Source organism: Cydia fagiglandana, chromosome 8 (genome assembly GCF_963556715.1).
Source record: "Cydia fagiglandana chromosome 8, ilCydFagi1.1, whole genome shotgun sequence".
NCBI lineage: Eukaryota > Metazoa > Arthropoda > Insecta > Lepidoptera > Tortricidae > Cydia > Cydia fagiglandana.
The window spans coordinates 17,914,634-17,938,763 of NC_085939.1; the positions used below are offsets into that span (position 1 = coordinate 17,914,634).

The following is a 24,130-nucleotide window of genomic DNA, read 5'->3' on the forward strand; positions in this document are numbered from 1 at the left end:
GAAAAGTGGCGTTAAGAATCCGACTCGAGAAGACTACATTGCTATGCTACCCGTCTTGCATGATTACTGTCCAGAAAGGAACATAGGAAGTGTATAGGACTCCGATTAGTATTTTTTTTTTCTAGTTTTTGATACACCTTCTGATTAAAATAAAACCGTTTAACTTAAAACTTTTTTAACCTAATTTAATTTTTAAGTTTTTAGAAGCTTCATGAACATATTAGATTGCGCATCATCCGCTGCAAGATGACAATAGTTATATATCTTATTAGGGGGCAAAATCGAATTATTTACAGTTAGTATTTTCAGTCAAGTGCTCAAACACAGAACAATGGTACAAGTGTCTTTATTGCGAAGGCCGAAGGCCAAGCTCCGCGTAGGGCCGGAGGCTCAAAGCGTCCGGAAGGTTAGTGCTCAAACACAGAACAATGGTACAAGTGTCTTTATTGCGATGGCCGAAGGCCGAGATCCGCGTAGGGCCGAAGGCCCGAAGCGTCCGGAAGGTTATTACTCAAACAAAGAACTAAAGTATAAGTGTCTAAATGCGAAGGCCGAAAGCCCGAAGCGTCCGGAATGTTAGTACTCAAACACAGAACAATGGTACAAGTGTCTTTATTGCGAAGGCCGAAGGCCGAGCTCCGCGTAGGGCCGAAGGCCCGAAGCGTCCGGGAGGTTATTACTCAAACACAGAACTAAAATATAAGTGACTTTATTGCGAAGGCCGAAGGCCGAGCTCCGCGTAGGGCCAAAAGCCCGAAGCGTCCGGAAGGTTAGTGCTCAAACACAGAACAATGGTACAAGTGTCTTTATTGCGAAGGCCGAAGGACGAGCTCCGCGTAGGGCCGAAGGTCCGAAGCGTTCGGGAGGTTATTACTCAAACACAGAACTAAAGTATTAGTGTCTAAATAAGAAGGCCGAAGGCCGAGCTCCGCTTAGGGCCGAAGGCCCGAAGCGTCCGGAAGGTTAGTGCTCAAACACAGAACAATGGTACAAGTATCTTTATTGCGAAGGCCGAAGGCCGAGCTCCGCGTAGGGCCGAAGGCCCGAAGCGTCCGGGAGGTTATTACACTAAACACCCGGAACCCGGAGTACGAGCGCAAGAGCAAGGCGCTGGATATTAGCGACGTCGAAGCCAATCCTATACTGCAGTTTCAGCGAAAGTGAGTACCTAATACAGAACATGTTTTCTCAAGGCCCATTATTAAGCTACAGATTAGAGCAGAAAGTCTCAAATTACTGTTATCAAAACATTACTTTGTCTCACTTATGTGACCTTATTTCAAAGGGATGTTATGATAGCAGTACTACACTTGTAATTTTATTAGGAAATAGCCTTAAAGTAGATAGATGAGTTGATGTCCACTTTAAATATTATTGAAAAATCTGGTGTGGGGAAAATCATTTTATGTGCACTGCCTTATGCAGAGAATATGTCTTATGACTATAATAGCACACTACAATTCTTTGATGTACCATGCCATATCTGTCAATAAAAAGTACCATATCTTTGACTTAAATAAATTCATTGAGCGCTTCATGCTAGCTCCAAGGAAGGTATTTCTGCCAAAGAAATATTTTGTATACCTAGTGGATTTATTGGCCTATAATATTGAGCCAAATAGATTTAGTAGTGTTATAGCTAATTCTCTGTCAGCTGACAAAGTCAAGGACCCCATGCTACATTTAAACTAGATTATAAGACAGCGGAAAAACGCCTGAGTATGAATATTATTCACCAGAATATTCAGGGTTTTTCCAGCAAAGAATTAGAAATAGGTTTATTTTTAGATAATAATAATGTTGAAGTTATGTGTATCACTGAACATTGGCTGAAAGATGGGCAGTTTTTATATGATTTTGTTAACTTTAAATTAGTCAGTTTTTTTGCTACTTCTCTAAAGTCTGCTGTTCATGGTGGTTCCCTGATAATTGTTAAAAATTGCATGAAATCTAAAGAGCGTAAAGATATTGTAATTTATTCCATAGAAAGAATTATCCAAATTTCCTGTGTAGAATTAGAAAAATATATTATGGTATGTGTTTACAGACCACCATCAGCTGACTTCAGCACATTTGAAACTACAATGGAAAGTGTGCTGAAATTAGTATGTAAGGGCCAAAAACATGTTATAGTCTGTGGAGATTTTAATGTTAACTTGCTCGAGTCCTCTAGTAATACTGTTAAAATGCTGTGTTTGTTTAAATCATTCAATTTATTTAACTTGTTTCTTGAACCTACTCGGGTAGGTGTAACTAGTGCATCATGTCTGGATAATATATTTGTGATTTGTGAATGTATAGATAAGCAAATATTTAACTGTTTTCATTCTGATCATAGCGGTCAAAGGGCTGTTTTCTTAAGCGATATTCATGATACTCCACAAACAATAACATATAGACCCATTACTAGTAGTCGCTTGGAATTATTCAAAAATGAAATTCAAAAAAGTCTCTGTATGTTACCATTTTCACATTACAACTGTAATAATTAGAGTCATTAGTCATGTCTTAGACGTAATAGCGCCTTACTTAGCCGTAATTTATAATATTTCAATTTCACAAGGCGTCTTTCCAGATCTTATGAAATATAGCAAAGTCATATCTCTTTTTAAATCGGGTGATTTGAGTGATATGGCTAATTTCCGTCCAATATCAATACTTCCTGTACTAAGTAAAGTCTTTGAAAAGTTAATGTTAAATGATCTACTGGGTCACTTCAACAGACATACTTTACTTACAAGCAATCAGTTTGGTTTCACAAAGGGCTGTTCCACGACCGATGCTGCTTTGGTACTTATTAAACATATTTATGATATTTGGGAAAATTCATGTGATGCAATTGGCATATTTTGTGATCTTTCTAAAGCATTTGATTGTGTGGATCATGGAACGCTCATTTTGAAATTAGAACACTATGATCTGTCAGTAAATGCCCTCCACTTTAAGTCTTATTACCTTAGTCGTTTGAGGAAAACCGCGTCGCGACACTAGACGTAAAACGCCAATTACGCAAGGAAAGGCCTAAGCCCTCCTACGTGTATACGTACAACACAGCCGGTCAACTCTACTGCCGTGAATGTGACAGAGTTTTTAAAAACAAGATTGGCCTGGCCAGCCACATAAGAGCTCATAAGAGGAAAATCCCTTGAATGCTGAGGTCGCCGTCATCGAAATCGATGTGGAGGACTATATATATATATATATTACCTTAGCAACAGAACACAAACAGTTGTTGTAAACAAAACCCGGTCTAGCGGTACTGTAGTCCAATTAGGAGTGCCACAAGGTCCATTCCTGTTTTTGGTTTATATAAATGATTTGCCATGTGTAGTAGAAAATCTTTGTGAAATTGTTCTTTTTGCTGATGACACATCATTACTTTTTAATGTTGATCGTAAATCTACCGATTACAGTGTAATTAACAGCACACTCGTTAATGTACTTAACTGGTTTACTATGAACAATTTGCTCCTTAATGCTAAGAAAACTAAATGCATTAGATTTTCTTTGCCGAATGTTAAACCAGTCGATACTAAGATACTTTTGAATAATGAATGCTTAGAGATGGTAGATAAAGCACTGTTTCTTGGTTTAACATTGGACAAAAATTTACAATGGAGTCCTCATATAAGAACACTAGCAAACAAATTAAGTTCGGCCGCTTACGCTATGAGGAGAATTAGACAATTGACTAATGTTGAAACAGCTCGCCTTGTTTATTATAGTTATTTTCATAGTGTAATGTCATATGGTATTCTGGTTTGGGGCAAAGCAGCTGACATACAGACTATATTTGTCTTACAAAAGAGAGCCATTCGTTCTATATATAATTTAAGGGTGCGTGAATCATTAAGAGAACTTTTTAAAGAAATTAATATTTTAACTGTAGCTTCCCAATACATATATGATAGTATTATTTACGTTGTTAAGAATCTAGACTCCTTCACTAAGAATTCTGATGTCCATAACTATAATACTAGAAATAAAAATAAGCTTGCTATCAGAAAGTTTCGTGTTCGTAAAGTACAGAAGTCATTCGTTGGGCAATGCATTCATTTTTATAACAAGTTACCTAAGGATGCTTTAAGATTACCCTTTCCAGCTCTTAAGAATTACTTAAAAAAGTCATTGATGTTGAAGGCTTATTACAGAGTCGAGGACTACTTGACAGACAAACATGCATGGTCCAAACCAGAAACGGTAATAACGACAAGTAGCAATTAAATCATTGTATTATGTGTAGAGTTAAAGGTGACTCAGCTCAGGTAATAAAGCACATCAAATTGTATGAAAGCATCTCATAACAATCAGTCAGATTCATATAATATGTATTCTCACTTCTTTTATTGATTTTATTTTCTTTCCTTTTGTAAGAATTTGATATGTTTTCTGAAAGAGCTACGTATTTGTATGATTTCATGTACATATATGTTAATTTTGTATATCAAATTCTATAAATTTATGTACTCAATGAGTATAATTGCATGAATTCTATAGTATTTAAATTGTACTTTCTTAATTACTCGTAATGCATGCTAATTATAAGATGTAATAATGTTTTGAAAAGATGTGTCCCGCCGAGTTTGTTGCCGGTCCCATATCATCGGGTAGATTTTAGAGAAACATCCTTCGCTCTGGTCTCTGGTGCTTTTCAGCAACAAAGCAAGGGAATTCAATCGATTTTGAAGCTAATCCGTGCGCGTAAGCGATCGTGTTTACCTTTAAACTTGTTTGTGTTTTTATAATCCTACCGGCAAATTGTAACTTTTATGGTTTTGTGATTGGATGAATGTTTACGCTCACTAGCTTAGATTAAGCTTACATTAAGTATCATACTCTCAGCTAAGTTGTGCATGTTATGTTTTCTTTTCTCAAGTAAGTGAATTATTGATATTCTTTTGAGAAAGTAATAGTACATTACTACAGAGGCCGGGACGAAAGGGGTTGCCGGCCGAAGACATATAGACGGCCGAGCTAAGCGAGGCCGGATAGGTCTGAGCGCGGGCAACCCCATTTCCCGCCGAGGTATGTATAGTGCTTTTCTCAAACATGCAATGAAATAAATAAAATAAAAAATCCACGAAACCCAAGTTTTATTTATAGAAAAAACTAAAAGTAAACTACACCCAAAATATAACCAACACGTACCTATATCATTATCACGCGTATGTTTCACACGAGTCGTGTATTTTTACTACCCGTATATTTTCATGTATCTTTGATTTTTTCGCCTTGTATCCGTCTGACTGTCGTTTTCGTCACATAAGTTTACATAGTCTTTCATATTGATATCATGTTTCACATACATCGTTGCTTTATGCATGGAGTAAATAAGTATAATTTCCACAGTGTTGACGAATTTGTAGTTACATTCATTTAAAATATGCCACAAAACTGTTTCTAATAAACTGTAAGCCATTTTTCTTAGTTTCTCAAATAATAAAATTGCCATAAGCAACCATATACATACTTCGTCTTTGACTTGGCGGGAGAGGCAGCAAGTTATTTAAAATCAATTCTGCTTACGCTGCCAATTCCAAAACCTACGATTACAATTAATATTAATTTCATTATTTCGTCGGAACTCATATTAAAATCAAAAAATCAACAACGCACCATAAATCCAATAAAACAGAATGAATATTTTTCAACTTTACCTCCATAACAATTTAAAAAATATAACTACGCGTGTTTGAGTAGACCTTTTTACCGCTAACGTTTAGATGAAATATTTTAAATGTTTTTATTTGTGTAGTTAAATTTATAATTTAAAATTATAAAATTATAGAATGTATTATTTATTAAGTTCATGTTGATTTTATATAAATAAAACTGCAAATTATAGCAAACATTGTTTTTTTTTTTATAGGCGTAGTGGCAGAGTGTCATTACCAGAGCTCGGATAGGGTGAGCTATTTGCCTTATAATTTGACATGTCTTATGTCATATATAAGGCAAATAGCTCACCCTATCCGAGCTCTGGTCATTACGAACCATAAAGCAAATACTGCCTCTAGTTTTTTTTAATGGATGAATACCACGATGCTGTGTCACAAATATCTGTGACATGAAAATTAAAAAAGAGGACTTTGCCGGCCTAGGCCTGCAAGATGTGTATGAAATTCCATTAACGACCTTTTGTCCTAGCCGCACCTGAAACGTCATACTTCGCAGCCTATTATAAGGAACATAACATCAATATTTCATTGCATGTTTGAGAAAAAATCTTTACGAGTGAACCAAATCATAAAAACGTACTGTAGTATTGTTTGGGCATACGATAATGACATTAAAACGTACACATTACTTTACATGACTCTGGTAACGCCATCTAGTCGTAATTTACGAGGTTTAGGGGCGGTTGGTGACAAGATACATGTAGACAAAACGGGAGGTCGATGAAAGAGGTCCATAAAGCCGTCGTTAATGAAACGAAAATTGTGAAATTAAGTATAATTAAATAATTAGGTACACAAACGGAAATCAATATAAAACTCTATAAAGTACCTACAGTGAGACAGTGAAACTCTCACTCCTTGATTGCTCAGGAAGTGTTTCAACGGGTCTTTGTAAAATATTCGGACTCTTATGACTTTTAAGGCTGCCACCAGAGATGTGCGAGGAGTTACTAGTATTACTTTATTAAACTCTGTGTTTTCCTTATTAGGTATTACGTAATCCTGGCCGCCATTATTTGCTTCATCCTTTCCACCGTTATCCCGGTCTACTTCTGGAACAAGACCTGGATAAACGCCATGTTAGTGCCCGGGATGTTCCACCGCTTCTGCGTATACAACGCCATTCGATTAGTCAACTCCGCTCTCCACAAATGGGGGTACAATAAGCCCTACGACAAGAACATGGCGGCTACAGAAATAACTTTTTTCAATTATAATTAATATTATAATTTATATTTATTGTTATTTTTAATTAGGAGTAAGCGCCCATAACTACCATCACGCTTTTCCTTGGGATTATATGCCGTCAGAACTCAGCGGGATCACGACGTTTAATTTGACTACAGCGTTTATAAATTTATGTGCGAGAATTGGATGGGCTAATGATTTAAAGACTATTTCTGATGACATCATTCGGAAGCGTGTTAAGCGTACTGGAGATGGCTCGCATCAAATTTGGGGGTGGGGCGACAAGGACCAGTCTAAAGAAGAGGTTGCTGCTGCTGTAAGAATATACCCTAAGCATGATTAATATATACTAGTAGTTCGCCCCGAACTGTGAACTCGCGGTTCGCCAAGAAGATCAATTGAATGCAGTGCTACTAAGTCCGAGATGGGCATTTCGTAATTGATTCCTGATTCCACGATTACTTGAAATTACTTTGTAATCTGATTACCGATTCCCAGATTACTTTGTAATCTAACAATACCGAATTACTAAGTACAATTCCATTTGAGGAATCAGGAATCAATTTTCGAATACTACAATTACTAGTAATTGGAATCAATGTAGATTCCTCATTACGGGAATATATTACTTTACTCCTTTCAGATTACATTTCGTACTACAATCAAAAGTACAATTCGATAGTAGATATAGATGTTGTTGACTTACTAGGATGCATCTACCTCATCATCATCATAATTTAAGAGCATAGCTCTTGTCGGTGGAGTATCTACCTACCTATACCTTATTTGAAACAGGTGTGTAGATTTCGTAGATTTCGAAAATGATGATCATGACCAATAAAACGACATCCATGACGACTTTTATGACATACTACAAAGCCGCCATTTTGGATTCCAAAATGATCATCATTTTCGAAATCAGGGCCCCCTAAAACCTATAAAACGATATCCATGACGACTTTTATGACATAGTGCATGGCCGCCATCTTGGATTCCAAAATAATCATCATTTTCGAAATCTGAGCCCCCCCAAAACCTATAAAACGACATCCTTATGACATATCAATCAATCAATCAAAATATACTTTATTCATGTATGCCTAGCAACAAGCTCTTATGAATCGTAATTAATCTTAATCTAATTATCAGAGCAATTTATTGATGTTAATATTATTCCATAATAAAATTGGATTATTATACATGTCAAATTTAACACTAAGAATTTCACAAAAGGATCGTCAAACATTAAAAAAAAAATTGTATAAAAAAATACTAGTCTAGAATTTCTAGAATAAAATCTAAATGTCAAAAAAAAGCATAAGTAACAAACAAGTAGATAGTATTACATCGGAATATCCATTTCCTCATCAATAATCAAATATACCTAATAAATAAATAATCTTTTCGAATAGTGCATGGCCGCCATTTTGGAATCCAAAATGATCATAATTTTTTAAATCTGTGCCCCCTAAAACCTATAAAACGACACCCATGAAACTTTTATGACATAGTGCATGGCCGCCCTTTTTGCAATCCAAAATGGTCATCATTTTCGAAATCTGCGCCCCCCCCAAAACCTATAAAACGACATCCATGACGACTTTTATGAAATAGTGCATGGCCGCCATTTTGGAATCCAAAATGGTCATCATTTTCGAAATCTGTGCCCCCTAAAATTTATAAAACGACACCCATGACGACTTTTATGACATAGTGCATGGCCGCCATTTTGCAATCCATAATGGTCATCATTTTCGAAATCTGCGCCCTCCAAAACCTATAAAACGACATCCATGACGACTTTTATGACATAGTGCATGGCCGCCATGTTGGATTCCAAAATGGTCATCATTTTCGAAATCTGCGCCCCCTAAAACCTATAAAACGACATATATGACGACTTTTATAACATAGTGCATGGCCGCCATTTTGGAATCCAAAATGGTCATCATTATCGAAATCTGCGCCCCCCAAAACCTATAAAACGACATCCATGACGACTTTTATAACATAGTGCATGACCGCCATTTTGGTATCCAAAATGGTCATCATTATCGAAATCTGCGCCCCCCAAAACCTATAAAACGACATCCATGACGACTTATATGACATAGTGGATTGCCGCCATTTTGGAATCCGAAATGGTCATCATTTTCGAAATCTGTGGCCCCTAAAACCTATAAAACGACACCCATGACGACTTTTATGACATAGTGCATGGCCGCCATTTTGGATTCCGAAATGGTCATCATTTTCGAAATCGGGGCCCCCTAAAACCTATAAAACGACATCCATGACGACTTTTATGACATAGTGCATGGCCGCCATGTTGGATTCCAAAATAGTCATCATTTTCGAAATCTGCGCCCCCTAAAACCTATAAAACGACATATATGACGACTTTTATAACATAGTGCATGGCCGCCATTATGGAATCCAAAATGGTCATCATTATCGAAATCTGCGCCCCCCAAAACCTATAAAACGACATCCATGACGACTTTTATAACATAGTGCATGACCGCCATCTTGGAATCCAAAATGGTCATCATTATCGAAATCTGCGCCCCCCAAAACCTATAAAACGACATCCATGACGGCTTTTATGACATAGTGCATGGCCGCCATTTTGGAATCCGAAATGGTCATCATTTTCGAAATCTGTGGCCCCTAAAACCTATAAAACGACACCCATGACGACTTTTATGACATAGTGCATGGCCGCCATTTTGGATTCCAAAATGGTCATCATTTTCGAAATAAGGGCCCCCTAAAACCTATAAAACGTCATCCATGACGACTTTTATGACATAGTGCATGGCCGCCATGTTGGATTTCAAAATAATCATCATTTTCGAAATCTGCGCCCCCCAAAACCTAAAAAACGATATCCATGACGATTTTTATGACATAGTGCATGGCCGCCATCTTCATCTATATTTTGTTTAGAGATGCAACGGATAGTTGTTTGGCCGGATACCGGATACCGTATATTCGGCCTGACCATCGGCCGAATATCCGGTATCCGGCCGCCGAATATTCGGCCAACGGAACTATACCAACATTTCGGTTTTTCAGGTGCGCATTCTGCAGGTTTGACTTGTTTCCTAGTGAACTTTCACGTGGACACTCGCGCACTCATTTCTAGGTTCGAAATGAGTGCGCGTGCAAGTCAGTGGAATGATTAAATTGTTTTAAAATAATAAACAAGTATGATTATGACCGTGTCTGTTACTTAAATCCAATTTGTTTATTCCGAAATCAAGCAATGTTACTATCCGGTATCCGGCCGGATAGTAGGTCACCATCCTTTAACCGGCCGGATAGTAAAATAATGGCCGAATACCGGATAGTAACTGGATATCCGGTGCATCTCTAATTTTGTTGCACACTTACCTTGGCCGCAGACGTTCGGAATTTTCATTCAGTTTCCGTACGGAATGACAGGTAGGAACGGGACGTCGCTCTACAAATGTCATTCCGTTCGGAAAATGGGCTTGGCCGGTCGAAGTATTTTGAAGATGGCGCCAGCATAGCTTTCCCTGTCAATCCCTAGAATTGTGTAAATTTTTTGTTTTTTAATGAATATACATATCCTGGATGCCAGTCATTTAAGCCAAATCTCATAGACAAAGAGGCAAGCTATGATGGCGCCATCTATGTAAACCTTTGACAGTTGCTAACCCCATTCCGAACGTCTGTGGCCTTGTGGCCAGGCTAAAGTCGACAATGGATTGAAAACGCGTGCGAATATAGTTGTCAAATCAAATTTGGCAGTAAATAAGAACAAAAAAACTATACTCGTCCTTTTCTTTCGGGTGCTAGTACTGGTGTAAGACAAAGATAGTATGATTCTCTCTGTCTGTGTTTGAAACGAGACAGTCCTTTGACAAATTATAATTGTAAGCTCTGTGGAGCCTTTAACTGAGTCACCATAGAGATTAAAATAAACTGTATCTGTGGTAAGCCGTAATATTTCTTGTACGAATGGAGTGTAGAACCTCTACCTTCCATAGTTTCTTGCCAAATGTCAAATACCTATACTATGTTTATTTTTATCTTGCTAATTATTTCAAAATGGTAAATTTAAAGACGATATTATAAAAGTGCAAGCCGAGCGCTTTCATTTGATACCAAACTCGACCATACTTTCTTACAAAAAAGATGTCCAGAAATGCATGAACCCTCACAATAGCTTTTTAGCATTTTAAGCTCTCCTAGCTTAATAACCTCTTGATAAAGCCTGCTCATAATTTAATGACTAAAATTTACTGCCCTCAACTACACGTTTACCCAATTTCATTTAAATTAGGACAAATTTACTTAAGTTCTTGAGTATCAAACTATCTTCTGACAGTTCAGCTTAAAAACATCGAAATGCCGGGACGTGCCGCTAGCCGGCCGCGTGTCCGAAGTCGAATGTAAGAACTTCGCTTCGCTTCGCTCGCTCGTTCGAAGATTAGAGTAACGTAGGGGTGTCATTGGGAGGACACGCATTTAAAGTGTTATAAAAAATAAACTTATAAATACATTTTACAATTCAGTTCTTGTTTTATTTGAGAGGGAATCTAATTAAATTACGAGTTAAAACCAAATATTTCTATAAACTCTCGAAAACGAAACAAAAAATCGCAAAACGATACCTCCTGCATATGCACCTACCTACATTACCTACTGAGTAGTAGGGTTTGCCCAGCGCCACTTGCACAATTCCACTAACCCGAGGTTAACCGGTTAAACCTGGAGTTACCATAGTTACCAGTACAATAACACTGTGTTAACGGTGTAACCGCTTAACCCTGGGTTAGTGGGATGGTGTAAGTAGGCCTTAGAGTTGTAATTTGGCAAATGTTTTTGAGGTTGACTATTTTGGTGTTTTTGATAAGTCTACTAACTATATAGGTAGTATATTACAATTTTCAGCTCTCTAGCATCACTACACCTTATAAAACAAAGTCCCCGGCCGCGTCTGTCTGTTTGTATGATTGTATTATTCGCGATAAACTCAAAAACTACTGAACGGATTTTGAAGCGGTTTTCACCTATCAATATATAGAGTGATACTTGAGGAAGGTTTAGTTGTATAATTTGTTAACACGTGCGAAACCGGGGCGGAGCGCTTCTTCTTCCTCGCGTTATCCCGGCATTTCGCCACGGCTCATGAGAGCCTGATGGGGTCCGCTTGACAACTAATCCCATGATTTGACGTAGGCACTAGTTTTTACCAAAGCGATTGCCATCTGACCTTCCAACCCATAGGGTAAACTAGGCCTTATTGGGATTAGTCCGGTTTCCTCACGATGTTTTCCTTCACCGAAAAGCGACTGGTAAATATCAAATGATATTTCGTACATAAGTTCCGAAAAACTCATTGGTACGAGCCGGGGTTTGAACCCGCGACCTCCTGATTGCAAGTCGCACGCTCTCACCGCTAGGCTACCAGCGCTTCAAAATACGACGAAACATGCCGAGAAAAGATAATTATGTACTTCCTTTTGCATCTTGGCGGGTCACGGCCGTGCCCCCAGATATAGGTACATAAAACTATTTTTAACCTAGTGTTATGAACTTATGAATAATTATTTAGAGCAGAAGTTTAGCGCGTGTGTGTACCAACCAGAGGGCCTATCTTGAACCACGTTCGACTTGTTGCCCCACTGTCACACTTACGTACGAATTAACAAGTGCAACAGAGAGGCCACACGTCGAGCGTGGTTCGCGGGAGGCTCTCAGAGTGCAAGAACGCACGTGTAACTAAGTATACTTTTTATGTGTGAGTAGCCCTTACAATGTAGCCTAGTACAATATAAGCCGAAAGATGAAATTGTCTAATTCATACTTCCGAGACTGCACATATCTGGTGAGTGCAATTGTAATAAATAACGAGGACGTTGATGTAGTGTTTTAACAGTTATAATAGGAGGCTAAAATAAATTTAAATTTTTGTATCACGGAAATCAACAAACCTCTTGAATCATAGAAAAAATATGAAAACATGTCTACTTTATTTTGATTTATATTTAGTTGTAAAGGGATGAGTTGTCCCCATCAACCAACAATTAATTGATTGATTGATGTTTGTTGATTGCAATGTAGGTACAGTCGAAGCGAAGTCAAAGATATGTTTACATTTTCCGCCTTATTTACAAGGGAGGAAGGTGCAAAAGTGTAAACATATATTTGACGGCGACTGTACGTGTACAACATCACGTACGGTTTCAGGAAGAATGGCTCCTCAAGAGACGGACGCGAATGGTGTGCTGTTCGAGCATGACGTGGAGACGGAGGACGCGGCCCTGGCGAAGACGCCGGTCCAGCAAGCCGGAGACGCCACGTGGGAACACCGATACGTGAAGCATATCATCTTCTACGGCGCACTGCTGTACACAGCCGGGCTGTATGGAGGCTACCTGACCCTGGTGTCGGCGAAATGGCAAACAAATATCTTCAGTAAGATTTGAATATTATTTATAACCCGTTAAGCTAAACTGTCGCTTCCCAATACATATATGATAGTATTATTTATGTTGTTAAGAATCTAGACTCCTTCACTAAGAATTCTGATGTCCATAACTATAAGACTAGAAATAAAAACAAGCTTGCTATCAGAAAGTTTCGTGTTCGTAAAGTACAGAAGTCATTCGTTGGGCAATGCATTCATTTTTATAACAAGTTACCAGAGGATGCTTTAAGATTGCCCTTTCCAGCTCTTAAGAATTACTTAAAAAAGTCATTGATGTTGAAGGCTTATTACAGAGTCGAGGACTACTTGACAGACAAACATGCATGGTCCAAACCAGAAACTGTAATAACGACAAGTAGCAATTAAAAGCATTGTATTATGTGTAGAGTTAAGGTGACTCAGCTCAGGTAAAAAGCACATCAAATTGTATGAAAGCATCTCATAACAATCAGTCAGATTCATATAATATGTATTCTCATTTCTTTTATTGATTTTATTTCTTTTCCTTTTGTAAGAATATGATATGTTTTCTGAAAGAGCTACGTATTTGTATAAAGTTATGTACTCACTGAGTATAATTGCATGAATTCTATAGTAATTTAAATTGTATTTTTCTTAATTACTCGTAATGCATGTTAATTATAAGATGTAATAATGTTTTGAAAAGATGTGTCCCGCCGAGTTTGTTGCCGGTCCCATATTGGGATACCCTCCTCCAATTGAGGGGGGATTTAAATCTTCTCGGGGCAGAGGTGTACGGTTGGAGCCGGTAAAGGTTTATTTGACGTTCATAAGCGCATTGTAATATGCCTACTTGAATAAACAATTTTTTATCTTTATCTTTAACCGAGCCGAGCGCTGGTGGCCTAGCGGTAAGAGCGTGCGACTTGCAATCCGGAGGTCACGGGTTCAAACCCCGGCTCCGTACCAATGAGTTTTTCGGAACTTATGTACGAAATATCATTTGATATTTACCAGTCGCTTTTCGGTGAAGGAAAACATCGTGAGGAAACCTGCATACATCTGCGAAGAAATTCAAAGGTGTATGTGAAGTCCCCAATCCGCATTGGGCTAGCGTGGGGGCTATAGCCCAAGTCCTCTCGCGCTCGAGAGGAGGCCTGTGCCCAGCAGTGGGACGTATATAGGCTGAGATGATGAAGCTAAACCGACCTACTTAGATCGAGACAGTTCCACGTTCTGTCGCGCGCGAAACATAAAATTCTTATTGCATTCATTTATAGTGACACCAAACTGACGGACTAAATACTTCTTCTTCTAAGCGTTGGTCCAGCTTTTTGTCACGGTGCATGTGAGCTTGGGGTCCGCTTGGCTACGAATCGCAAGAAGTGGTTTAATGCCAGTTTTTAACCTTTTCGACCCGTGTCAAACACAAAAGCTTTCACTCGGCTTTCTCAGACAATGTTGTTATTTTCAGTTCATTGGTATATTTTGGAATCTAATTTTGTCAAGTAGCGATCGGGTCAATACTCACAGGTTAATATGTTGCTCCTCAGCATCAAATGATGGCCTCAACAAAAGATAAGACTACCAGCTTGAGTTAGTTGTTCTTTCCGGAACATACCTACATGTATGGGCCATACAACATCAACATCAAAACATCAAAACATCAACATTTATTCAGCAAATAGGCCACAAGGGCACTTTTACACGTCAACATTGAATTTACATAAAAGCAAAAATGATAACATCAACAATTTTATAAAATAAAACTAACAATTCAATCTAACATATTACAATTACTAAGAGATCTATATGGTCTCTTAATGTCGAATTACATACAAAATACAGATACAAAACACACAAAAAAAATCTATAATATTTAGAGGTGTAAAAGTCTCTAGGTGTCAGAACTATAAGATTATAGTTTATCAAGTTATCCTTAGAGATGTATAGGGTCTCCAAGAGTCAATATCCTGTATACACCACATAACACACATATAACACATATAGAACCCGCTGATTTCTGATGCTGATGAAAGATTCTGAAGAGACCCCATTAAGAACGCGGTTTAAGCGGGAATGTTGCAAACACCAGAACACCCTAGTGTAAATTTCATTGGATAGCGCTAGCGTGACGAGCGTTCGCGTTTACGTTATGTCTATTTTTGTATGGGATTTTGAACAGCGTGCCAAGCGGGACGTTTTGGAAACTCAAACCTCCGTATAAAATGACACTTAACACAAATGCGTATGTACGTCAAGTCACGTCACGCTATAGAATGAAATTTACACTAGGGGAACAGTATTATAATAAGATTTTTTACCCAAGAAATTTACTATTTATTATTTACTCGTAATTTATTCCACAGCCATCTTTTTGTATGTGACATCAGTTATGGGCGTAGCGGCGGGTGCCCACAGGCTCTGGAGCCACAGGGCCTACAAGGCTAAATGGCCTCTCCAACTCATCCTTATGATCTTTCAAACTAGTGCTCTCCAGGTAAGATTCACCAGTAAAATAGGAAAGCGTCTGGTTGGTGACCGAAGAGCTGGCGGCTACCTCGCACAAGGTATCAGCATAGCGATACAACGAGAAAATGCCGCCAGCATCCTTGGTACAATGCCTCAAGGGCCTATTTTTGATTTACGTACTTATAAGGTAGTAATTAATTTATTTTAGTAATACCACTGTATATATCTTGTTTGTAAATAAATAGGAATTAAGTTGTCAAATTCAACATAGCTCTTTGGCACGTCCAAAACGCTATTGGTAGTTTTTACAAACCGTGCGGCTCCACGGGCACGGGCTCGGGCGGTTCCGTGGTCAAACCTTTTTGCTTTGCCATGTCTGTCTGCGTTTAGAACAAGCTTTCTTCTGTAAGAACAAGCTCTTCCCCCAGTTCTAGACGCTATTCATCCCACTTTTCAACTATTATTTTGATATAGGTAACATAAAATAAATAAAGGTACTTACTTTTACGCTTTAAACATTAAAGGGGCCCACAGATTATCAGTTTGCCGGACGATAGAGCCTGTAAGTTAAACACTAAAGGTTCCGAACAACCGACAGGCTGATATCATCCAGCTGTAGTGTATAGAACTATAGATGCTTATGTACGTGTATTTCAATGCTATATAATCGATGATCTTTATGAATAAAATGTAGTCTTATTTAGAATCTGGTTGTATCAATACACCTCCCGACTTCCATCCTCATATGGCGATCCTGCCATCGCAGCGCTTTGCGCGCTGCCTATCGCGACGTCCGCGACCGTGACTACCGCGCGCGAAAGTGTTCCATATATTTATCAAGGACTAAATCTTTGGTGGTGAACAAATAAAATTAAAGACGGTGCTCAACATAGGACTCATTTAAAATACGAAATTATAAGTGCGGTACGAAGATGGGGTCTTCGCAAACAAAAGAAGAGGTCGTTATAGCCCAGAATGCTGCCGGGGGCTCCAGCAACAGCGCCGAGGTGGTTAAGAGTATAAATACCACAAATATTCTGCTCGTCGTGGTGGTATGCTTCTTTGGTATCATATGCTTGGGTGCTGCATACTACTTTTATAGAAGATGCCACAAAAGGTGGATACGTGAGGAGATACGCGGGCACGCATTGAGGAGCTCAATTTTTCGCCGGACGCCGAAATCGGAAAACGAGGTTTAACTACGTGCGTGTGTGAACTTTTGTTGCGGAATACGGACTATATACAGCTTAATGAACAAAAGCGTCGAAATAAAAAGTGCAGTGTAAAGTTTTGTGCGCGTAACCCTCCGTGCCATGTGTAGCCGTCTGTACCTACTCACCGGACAATGAGTAAGATTAGAACTTAATTGGTTTATAATTAGCATATCAGGTAGCAATAGCTTAAGGCGAATATATCTTTTAATATTAATTATGAATTAGTATGGCAGATGAATTATTAGATTTAATTAAGCAGTTAACTGTTATAAGACAATATTTAATTAAAATCGGTCCTAAGAGAAGAGTAGGACAAATTGTTAAAAATAAGTTGATTGAAGCACAAGCTGTGCATGCTGATTATTCTAGTTTTTTGGATAGTTTAGAAGAAATAGAAGAGAGTATAAAAAACGAAGAGCTTATAACTATAAAGAAATTTTGTAGTCAGTTTGATGCATTGTATGCAGAAATTTTAGGATTGTGTAGTGAAGCTAATATGTCCGAGATGGAGAAGTTTAATTTAAAAACGGCTTTGAGTTTATTACCAGTAATGAAAGATGATATTAATGAAATTCAGAATTTAATTGACGGTATTGAATATTATCAATCGCTTCTCGATAACGATTCAAAAATGAAACTGGTAACCTTCGTCTTAAAGAGTAGGCTTTCTCAGTCAGCTAAACTAAAGCTGCTACCAGAATATACTACCGTTGACGCTTTAATCACGGATATGAAAAAATGAACTTTTACCAAAAAAGTCAGTGCCATGTTTACAAAAACAACTTTTAAGTTTAAAACAAAACGAAATGTCTATCGATGACTACGGTAAACAATTAGCAGAAATGTTTGTCGATCTTACTTTGTCCCAGGCGGGGGATAATGCCGATAATTATAAGGTATTGCGACCCTTAAATGAACGCCAGGCTATTCAGAGCTTCGCTGATGGGCTGCGAAATCGCAGACTCAGCACTATAATCGCTGCAAGGAATTTTACCACCCTAAAAGATGCAGTTCAAGCTGCCATCGATTACGACCGCTCCACTCCAAGTACGTCTGAAGGGATTTTGACAATGGCACGTAATCATAATTATAATTCGAGATATTTCAGAGGCCCATCATCCTCATACTCTAGGGGACACCGTGGCAGGTCGTACTCAACACGCGGCCATCAAACGGCAAGGTACGGGTTCAGTAGCCGACAGCGAGGTACGGGACGTGGCTTCCAACCTGCGGCTGCCCGAGGAGCAACGAGGCCTTACCAGCAGAATAGAGGTAGGTCCCAATTCTATTCCAACAGAGCTAGGAACAACGGGATACGCAGTCAACAGCAAGTACATGTAATGACGGATAGTAACGAGAATCAGTTTTTTCGTGACTGAAGAATATATTTTAATTAACAGCAATAAGAAACATAGTTATGTAGAGTTATCTTTTGGTAACGGAATTTCGACTCAATATTTAGTTGACACGGGTTCTACTATATGTGCTATAAAATATAAGTACATACATAATCAGAATATTCCAATCCATAACGATAATGTAGTAGTCAGCGGATTAGGCGGCAAAGTCCAACCTATCGGATATGTTTACTTAGACCTTAATTATGGAGATCATAGCCTTAATCAAAAGTTTTATGTTTTCAATTCTTTGCCATGTACGGCTGGCGGCATCTTAGGACATGACTTTTTCAGAAAGTACACGTCAACTATAGACTACTATGATAGCACTTTGACTTTAAGGAATGGTATAGATTGTAAAATAATATTACCGCTATTTATAGAGGATAGCAACCGTTTGACGGTACCGGCTAGGTCGGAATCTATACGTTACATAAAGACGAATATGGAAGAGGAATGTGTGGTGTGCGCGAATGAGATTCAACCCGGATTGTTTATGGCTAGTGCATTAGTGAAACCTAACAATGGAAAGATACGTTTGCTTAATACGACTGAAAATGATTTGATAATTGACAAATTAAACCCGACTATTCACAAAGCAAGTGATTATGATGTATGTATGTTTGGCGAAACGCAGCAAAATGCGGAACGGGTTAAAAATATGTTTTCTTATTTAAAGATTAGTCACTTAAATAGAGAGGAACAAATTTCTATTGAGAAATTGTGTGCTAAATACTGCGATATTTTTTATTTGCCAGGGGACAAATTAACGACAACGAACATTTATAAGCATAAAATTACTTTAAAACAGGATGTACAACCAGTGTACTCTAAACCGTATAGGCTGCCATATTCCCAACAAGGTGAAGTACAAAGACAGTTAGATAGTATGTTAGAACAAGGTATTATAGAGCCGTGTAGAAGCGAGTGGTCAAGCCCAATATTACTAGTGCCTAAAAAATCGGATAGCAGTGGAAACAAGAAATGGCGATTGGTAGTGGATTACCGAAAACTAAATAATTGTATTACAGACGATAAATTCCCGCTTCCCAACATTACAGAGATTTTAGATTCGTTATCCGGTAGTATTTATTTTACTCATTTAGACTTAAATCAGGGTTATTACAACGTCGAGTTAGAGCCAGACAGTAGAAAATATACAGCTTTCTGTGGGGGTAGATGGCAAATGACCCGCATGCCCCAAGGGTGTAAAACTAGTCCGAATTCATTTTCCAGGATGATGACCATGGCAATGGCTGGATTAACTTATCAAAAATGTTTTGTTTACCTAGATGATCTCATAATTTTCGGCCGTAATTTAAATGAACACAACAAAAATTTACAGGATGTTTTTGAAAGACTTAGGAGCGTAAATTTAAAATTGAATCCGGGAAAATGTGATGTTTTGCGAAAAGATATACTTTATTTAGGACATGTCGTATCAGGTAATGGAGTGTTGCCAGATCCATCTAAAATTGAAATTATGAAGAATTATCCAGTTCCTAAAAGCATAGAGGAGGTGAAACGTTTTGTAGCTTTTGCAAATTATTACCGAAAATTCATTCCAAATTTTGCCGAAAAAGCTTATTACTTGAATTTGTTATGTCGGAAAAATATTAAGTTTCAATGGGATAATAACTGTCAAAAAGCATTCGAGTGTCTTAAAGACTGTATGGTATCACCACCAGTTTTACAATATCCTGATTTTTCAGAGGAAAATGAATTTATCGTACAAACAGATGCTTCCAAATTTTCAATAGGTGCAATTCTATCAAATGCAAATGGATTACCCATAGCTTACGCAAGTAGGAGCTTAAATAAAGCAGAAGTTCAATACCCAACAGTGGAAAAGGAATTGCTCGCCGTGGTTTGGGCAGTTAAACATTTTAGGCCATATCTGTACGGGCGTAAATTTAAAATATGTACCGATCATAAGCCTCTCGTGTACTTATTCAATATGAAAGATCCCTCGAGTAGATTATTAAAATTTAGAATGGCATTAGAAGAGTACGATTACGTGGTTGAATATGTGAAAGGCAAGGACAACGTGGCTGCAGACGCATTGTCCCGGATACGCATTACGTCAGAGGAATTGAAAGAAATGAATGAACATGTAATTAACGTGATGACTAGAGCGCAGAAAAGAAGGATGGATGCGGTATCCCCGGTTGATATGGTTTCTACTGACGACAGGTCTGATCAACCAAGAGTTGTAGCAACACATAGCAAACCGAAGGATTCCGTAGAGTTGAGATTTCTGGATATAAGAAGTATAGATAGGTTAAAAAGAGAAAAACGAATTAATCTCGAGAGTAAAACATTATGTTATAGCCAGGAAAGAAAGACAATTTATATTAAACAAGTATCTCAATCACAACTGACGCGAGCCGCTTTTGTGAGAGAACTTAGTGAGTTATGTAAGAAAATAAAAGTTGAAGACATATACTTCATTAAAAATAAAAATAATAATATATTTGTCGACAAATTAGTTAGCGAAATACAAAATATGGTGAATTGGTCCGGACCACAACTACATATATTAAATGAAGTAAAGCGAATTTATGACAAAGACGATAAAAGAGTCATACTTAATGATTTTCACCTTTTACCCACGAGTGGCCACGCGGGTATAAGGAGAATGTATAACAATTTGAAAAAATACTATTACTGGCCTGGCCTTGAAAACGATATTAAAGAATTCGTAAGTAAGTGTGAAAAGTGCCAGCGCCAAAAATATACGGTTCAGATAAAAGAACCTATGGTCGTGACGTCAACAGCGCACTCTGCGTTTGAAGAAATATTCTTAGATATAGTGGGCCCTCTAGATAAGGATAATTATAATCATTCATATATTCTAACTTTACAATGCGAACTATCTAAATACGTTTGTGCATATCCCCTTGTTTCTAAAACTTCAGCAGAGGTTGCCAGATGTTTTGTAAACAATTTCATACTTCAACATGGCATACCAAACACCATAGCAACTGACAGAGGCACAGAATTTATCTCCACAACTATGAAAGAGGTATGTAAAATTTTAAATATCAATCAAATTAACTCTACCGCTTATCATCACCAATCTATTGGATCTCTCGAAAATTCACACAAACATTTAGGTGCATTTCTACGCATACAGACCGACAATCACCCCGAGGCTTGGAGTGAATGGCTTCCCTTTTGGAGTTTCGCTTATAATACGTCAGTGCACTCGGAAACGCAGTTCACCCCTTTCGAATTAGTCTACGGCAAGCAGTGTAATTTACCAAATAACTTAGTCACATCCATAGACCCGCTTTATAACTATGATGATTATCCAAAAGAACTAAAGTATCGTTTACAAGTTACACAGAGAGAGGCACGTGACAACTTATATTCTAGTAAATTACAGCGTAAATTCAGGTACGACTCCTATATAAATCCAGTTACATATAAACCCAACGATCAAATTTTAATAAAAAACGAGACTGGTAATAAACTCCAAAGCTTATATTCAGGACCATATATTGTAGTAAAAGATATTCCACCCAATGTAAAAATAATTAAAAATGGTAAATATGATGTAATTCACAAAAACAGAACTAAGCCTTTCATACCATAAAACAATGTTAGCATACTGTCTATTTTTTTTTTACTGTGGTTGATGCATAAATGTATTTGTAATTCGATCAGCATTGTCTGTATTATTATAAACAAGACTTGAAACTCTTAATATACTAATTAGTTCTAAGTAATGATAAGATCAGATAATTTCATTGTTTAAAACGTGATCATTTGAACAAAAAAAAATACTTGTACTTATTTTTTTTTCTTTCCCTCCGTGGGAGATGTAGTGTATAGAACTATAGATGCTTATGTACGTGTATTTCAATGCTATATAATCGATGATCTTTATGAATAAAATGTAGTCTTATTTAGAATCTGGTTGTATCAATACACCTCCCGACTTCCATCCTCATACAGCGAACTGGTAATCTTAAGGCTTTCCTTCAACTTTTCCTTCTGTAATGTTTATTATAAGTCATCGTCATATGATACATTAAGACGACCTAACATGTTTCTTTGTCTGAAAATTCCAAATCGTTTTAATGAAAAATGATGTCTACCCGATTCCGTAATCTTTTCATTTGTTGCTCATTCGGTCTAACCTATTATCAACTCCACATCTTTTAATATTTCCCTTTCTCGCAAAATTTCCACCTTCGACTTCCAAGTAACGCTAAAGAGAATGTCCAGATTTTGGTTGTTATCATATATTATATTTTCCTGACTTATGGCTTTTTGTAATTAGTACTCGGTGATAAACTGGGTGCGCGACCACCGCATGCACCACAAGTATGCGGACACGGACGCTGACCCGCACAACGCCACGCGAGGGTTCTTCTTCTCCCACGTCGGGTGGCTGATGATGGACAAACACCCGGAGTTCGAACGCAAGAGCAAGGGGATGGACCTTAGCGACGTAGAATCTAACCCAATACTGCACTTCCAGCGAAAGTGAGTAGCAAGAACGGCTTTCTCACGCTGAGATTGAATTAAATTTTCTTATAAAACGGCTACTAACATCTAATGGAAAAATACACCGAGTTCAAACGCAAGTCAATGGGACTGGACCTTAGCGACGACACCAAGAACTTTTTTTCAGGTAGGTATAGTCGTATGGTTTTAAAATATCGGAATCCACTTGAATGATTACTAAAGGTCTCATATCGAGCACCTAACATTGTAATTTTTACACTATTCTTCAAGCGGTAAAGATGACATCTGTATACTTAGAATCTTTTGTTGTTATTGCATTTCATTTTGCACAGGTAATTAGTGGTTTGGTCTAACAAAAGGTAACAATGTCATTCATCGGCAGGTAATCTCTCAAGAGGATCCCGACGTTTTAAAACCATACGAATAGTTATACCAACGTGTAGAGGCTAGTTGATGGTGGATAAATACCTATATAATTCTGCAACGTTAAAACTAACTCGCGTAGCTAGTGTGTGCCTAAAGTGAGTAGCCTATCCTAATCTTCCTTAAATATAACAAATTGTTGCAGATATTACGCAATCCTAGTCACGATTATTTGCCTCATCCTCCCCACTATCACCCCGGTCTACTTCTGGAACGAGACCTGGACAAACGCCTTCTTTGTGACCGTGTTGTTCCACCATGTCTGCACATACAACGCTGTGGCTTTAGTTAACTCCGCCCTCCACACATGGGGGTACAGGCCCTACGACAAAAACATGTTGGCTACAGAAATTAGTTATCTCACTCCGATAATATTGGGAGAAAACTACCATAACTACCATCACGCCTTTCCTTGGGATTATAAGACGTCGGAACTTGGAGGAAACACGTTTATGTTGACTACGGCGTTTATAAATTTCTTTGCGTGGATCGGTTGGGCTTATGATCTGAAGACCATCCCTGATGACGTCATTCGGAAACGTGTTATGCGTACTGGAGATGGATCGCACCAAATTTGGGGATGGGGTGACAAGGACCAGACTAAAGAAGAGGTGGCAGCAGCTGTAAGAATATACCCTAAAGGTGATTAATTATACTGATTAAACTTTTACGGTTTTTACAAATTATTAAGTCTCGTCTATAAATAAATTAATTAATTTTACGCGATTAATGGTAACATTCCATTTCTAACCGCAGCTGCACTACCGGTACTTAACGCGTCGCTGTCATTGTCAATTTCCATAGTAAAATGAACAGTAGTGCAGCTGTCGTTGGAAATGGACTGTCACCTTAAGTCCC

At 38.0% G+C, this 24,130-nt stretch overlaps 1 protein-coding gene and 1 pseudogene across 1 annotated transcript; both read left to right on the forward strand.

Annotated features, from left to right (window-relative positions):
- Positions 1–331: 331 nt before the first annotated feature.
- Positions 332–7,209, forward strand: LOC134666954 (acyl-CoA Delta-9 desaturase-like; annotated as a pseudogene).
- A 5,884-nt stretch (positions 7,210–13,093) lies between these two features.
- Positions 13,094–23,922, forward strand: LOC134666803 (acyl-CoA Delta-9 desaturase-like). Its single transcript, XM_063524100.1, has 4 exons — positions 13,094–13,316; positions 15,660–15,790; positions 22,662–22,867; positions 23,418–23,922. The coding sequence occupies exons 1-4, from the start codon at positions 13,094–13,096 to the stop codon at positions 23,920–23,922; spliced, it is 1,065 nt and encodes a 354-aa protein (XP_063380170.1).
- Positions 23,923–24,130: the final 208 nt, after the last annotated feature.

What these genes read in the sequence shown, in the direction of transcription:
- LOC134666803 (XM_063524100.1), top strand. Translation starts at nt 13,094, where the DNA reads ATGGCTCCTCAAGAGACGGACGCGAATGGTGTGCTGTTCGAGCATGAC. An exon ending in TTCAAACTAGTGCTCTCCAG is followed by an intron (nt 15,791 to 22,661) that starts GTAAGATTCACC and finishes TTTTGTAATTAG; the next exon opens with TACTCGGTGATAAACTGGGT. An exon ending in ATACTGCACTTCCAGCGAAA is followed by an intron (nt 22,868 to 23,417) that starts GTGAGTAGCAAG and finishes AAATTGTTGCAG; the next exon opens with ATATTACGCAATCCTAGTCA.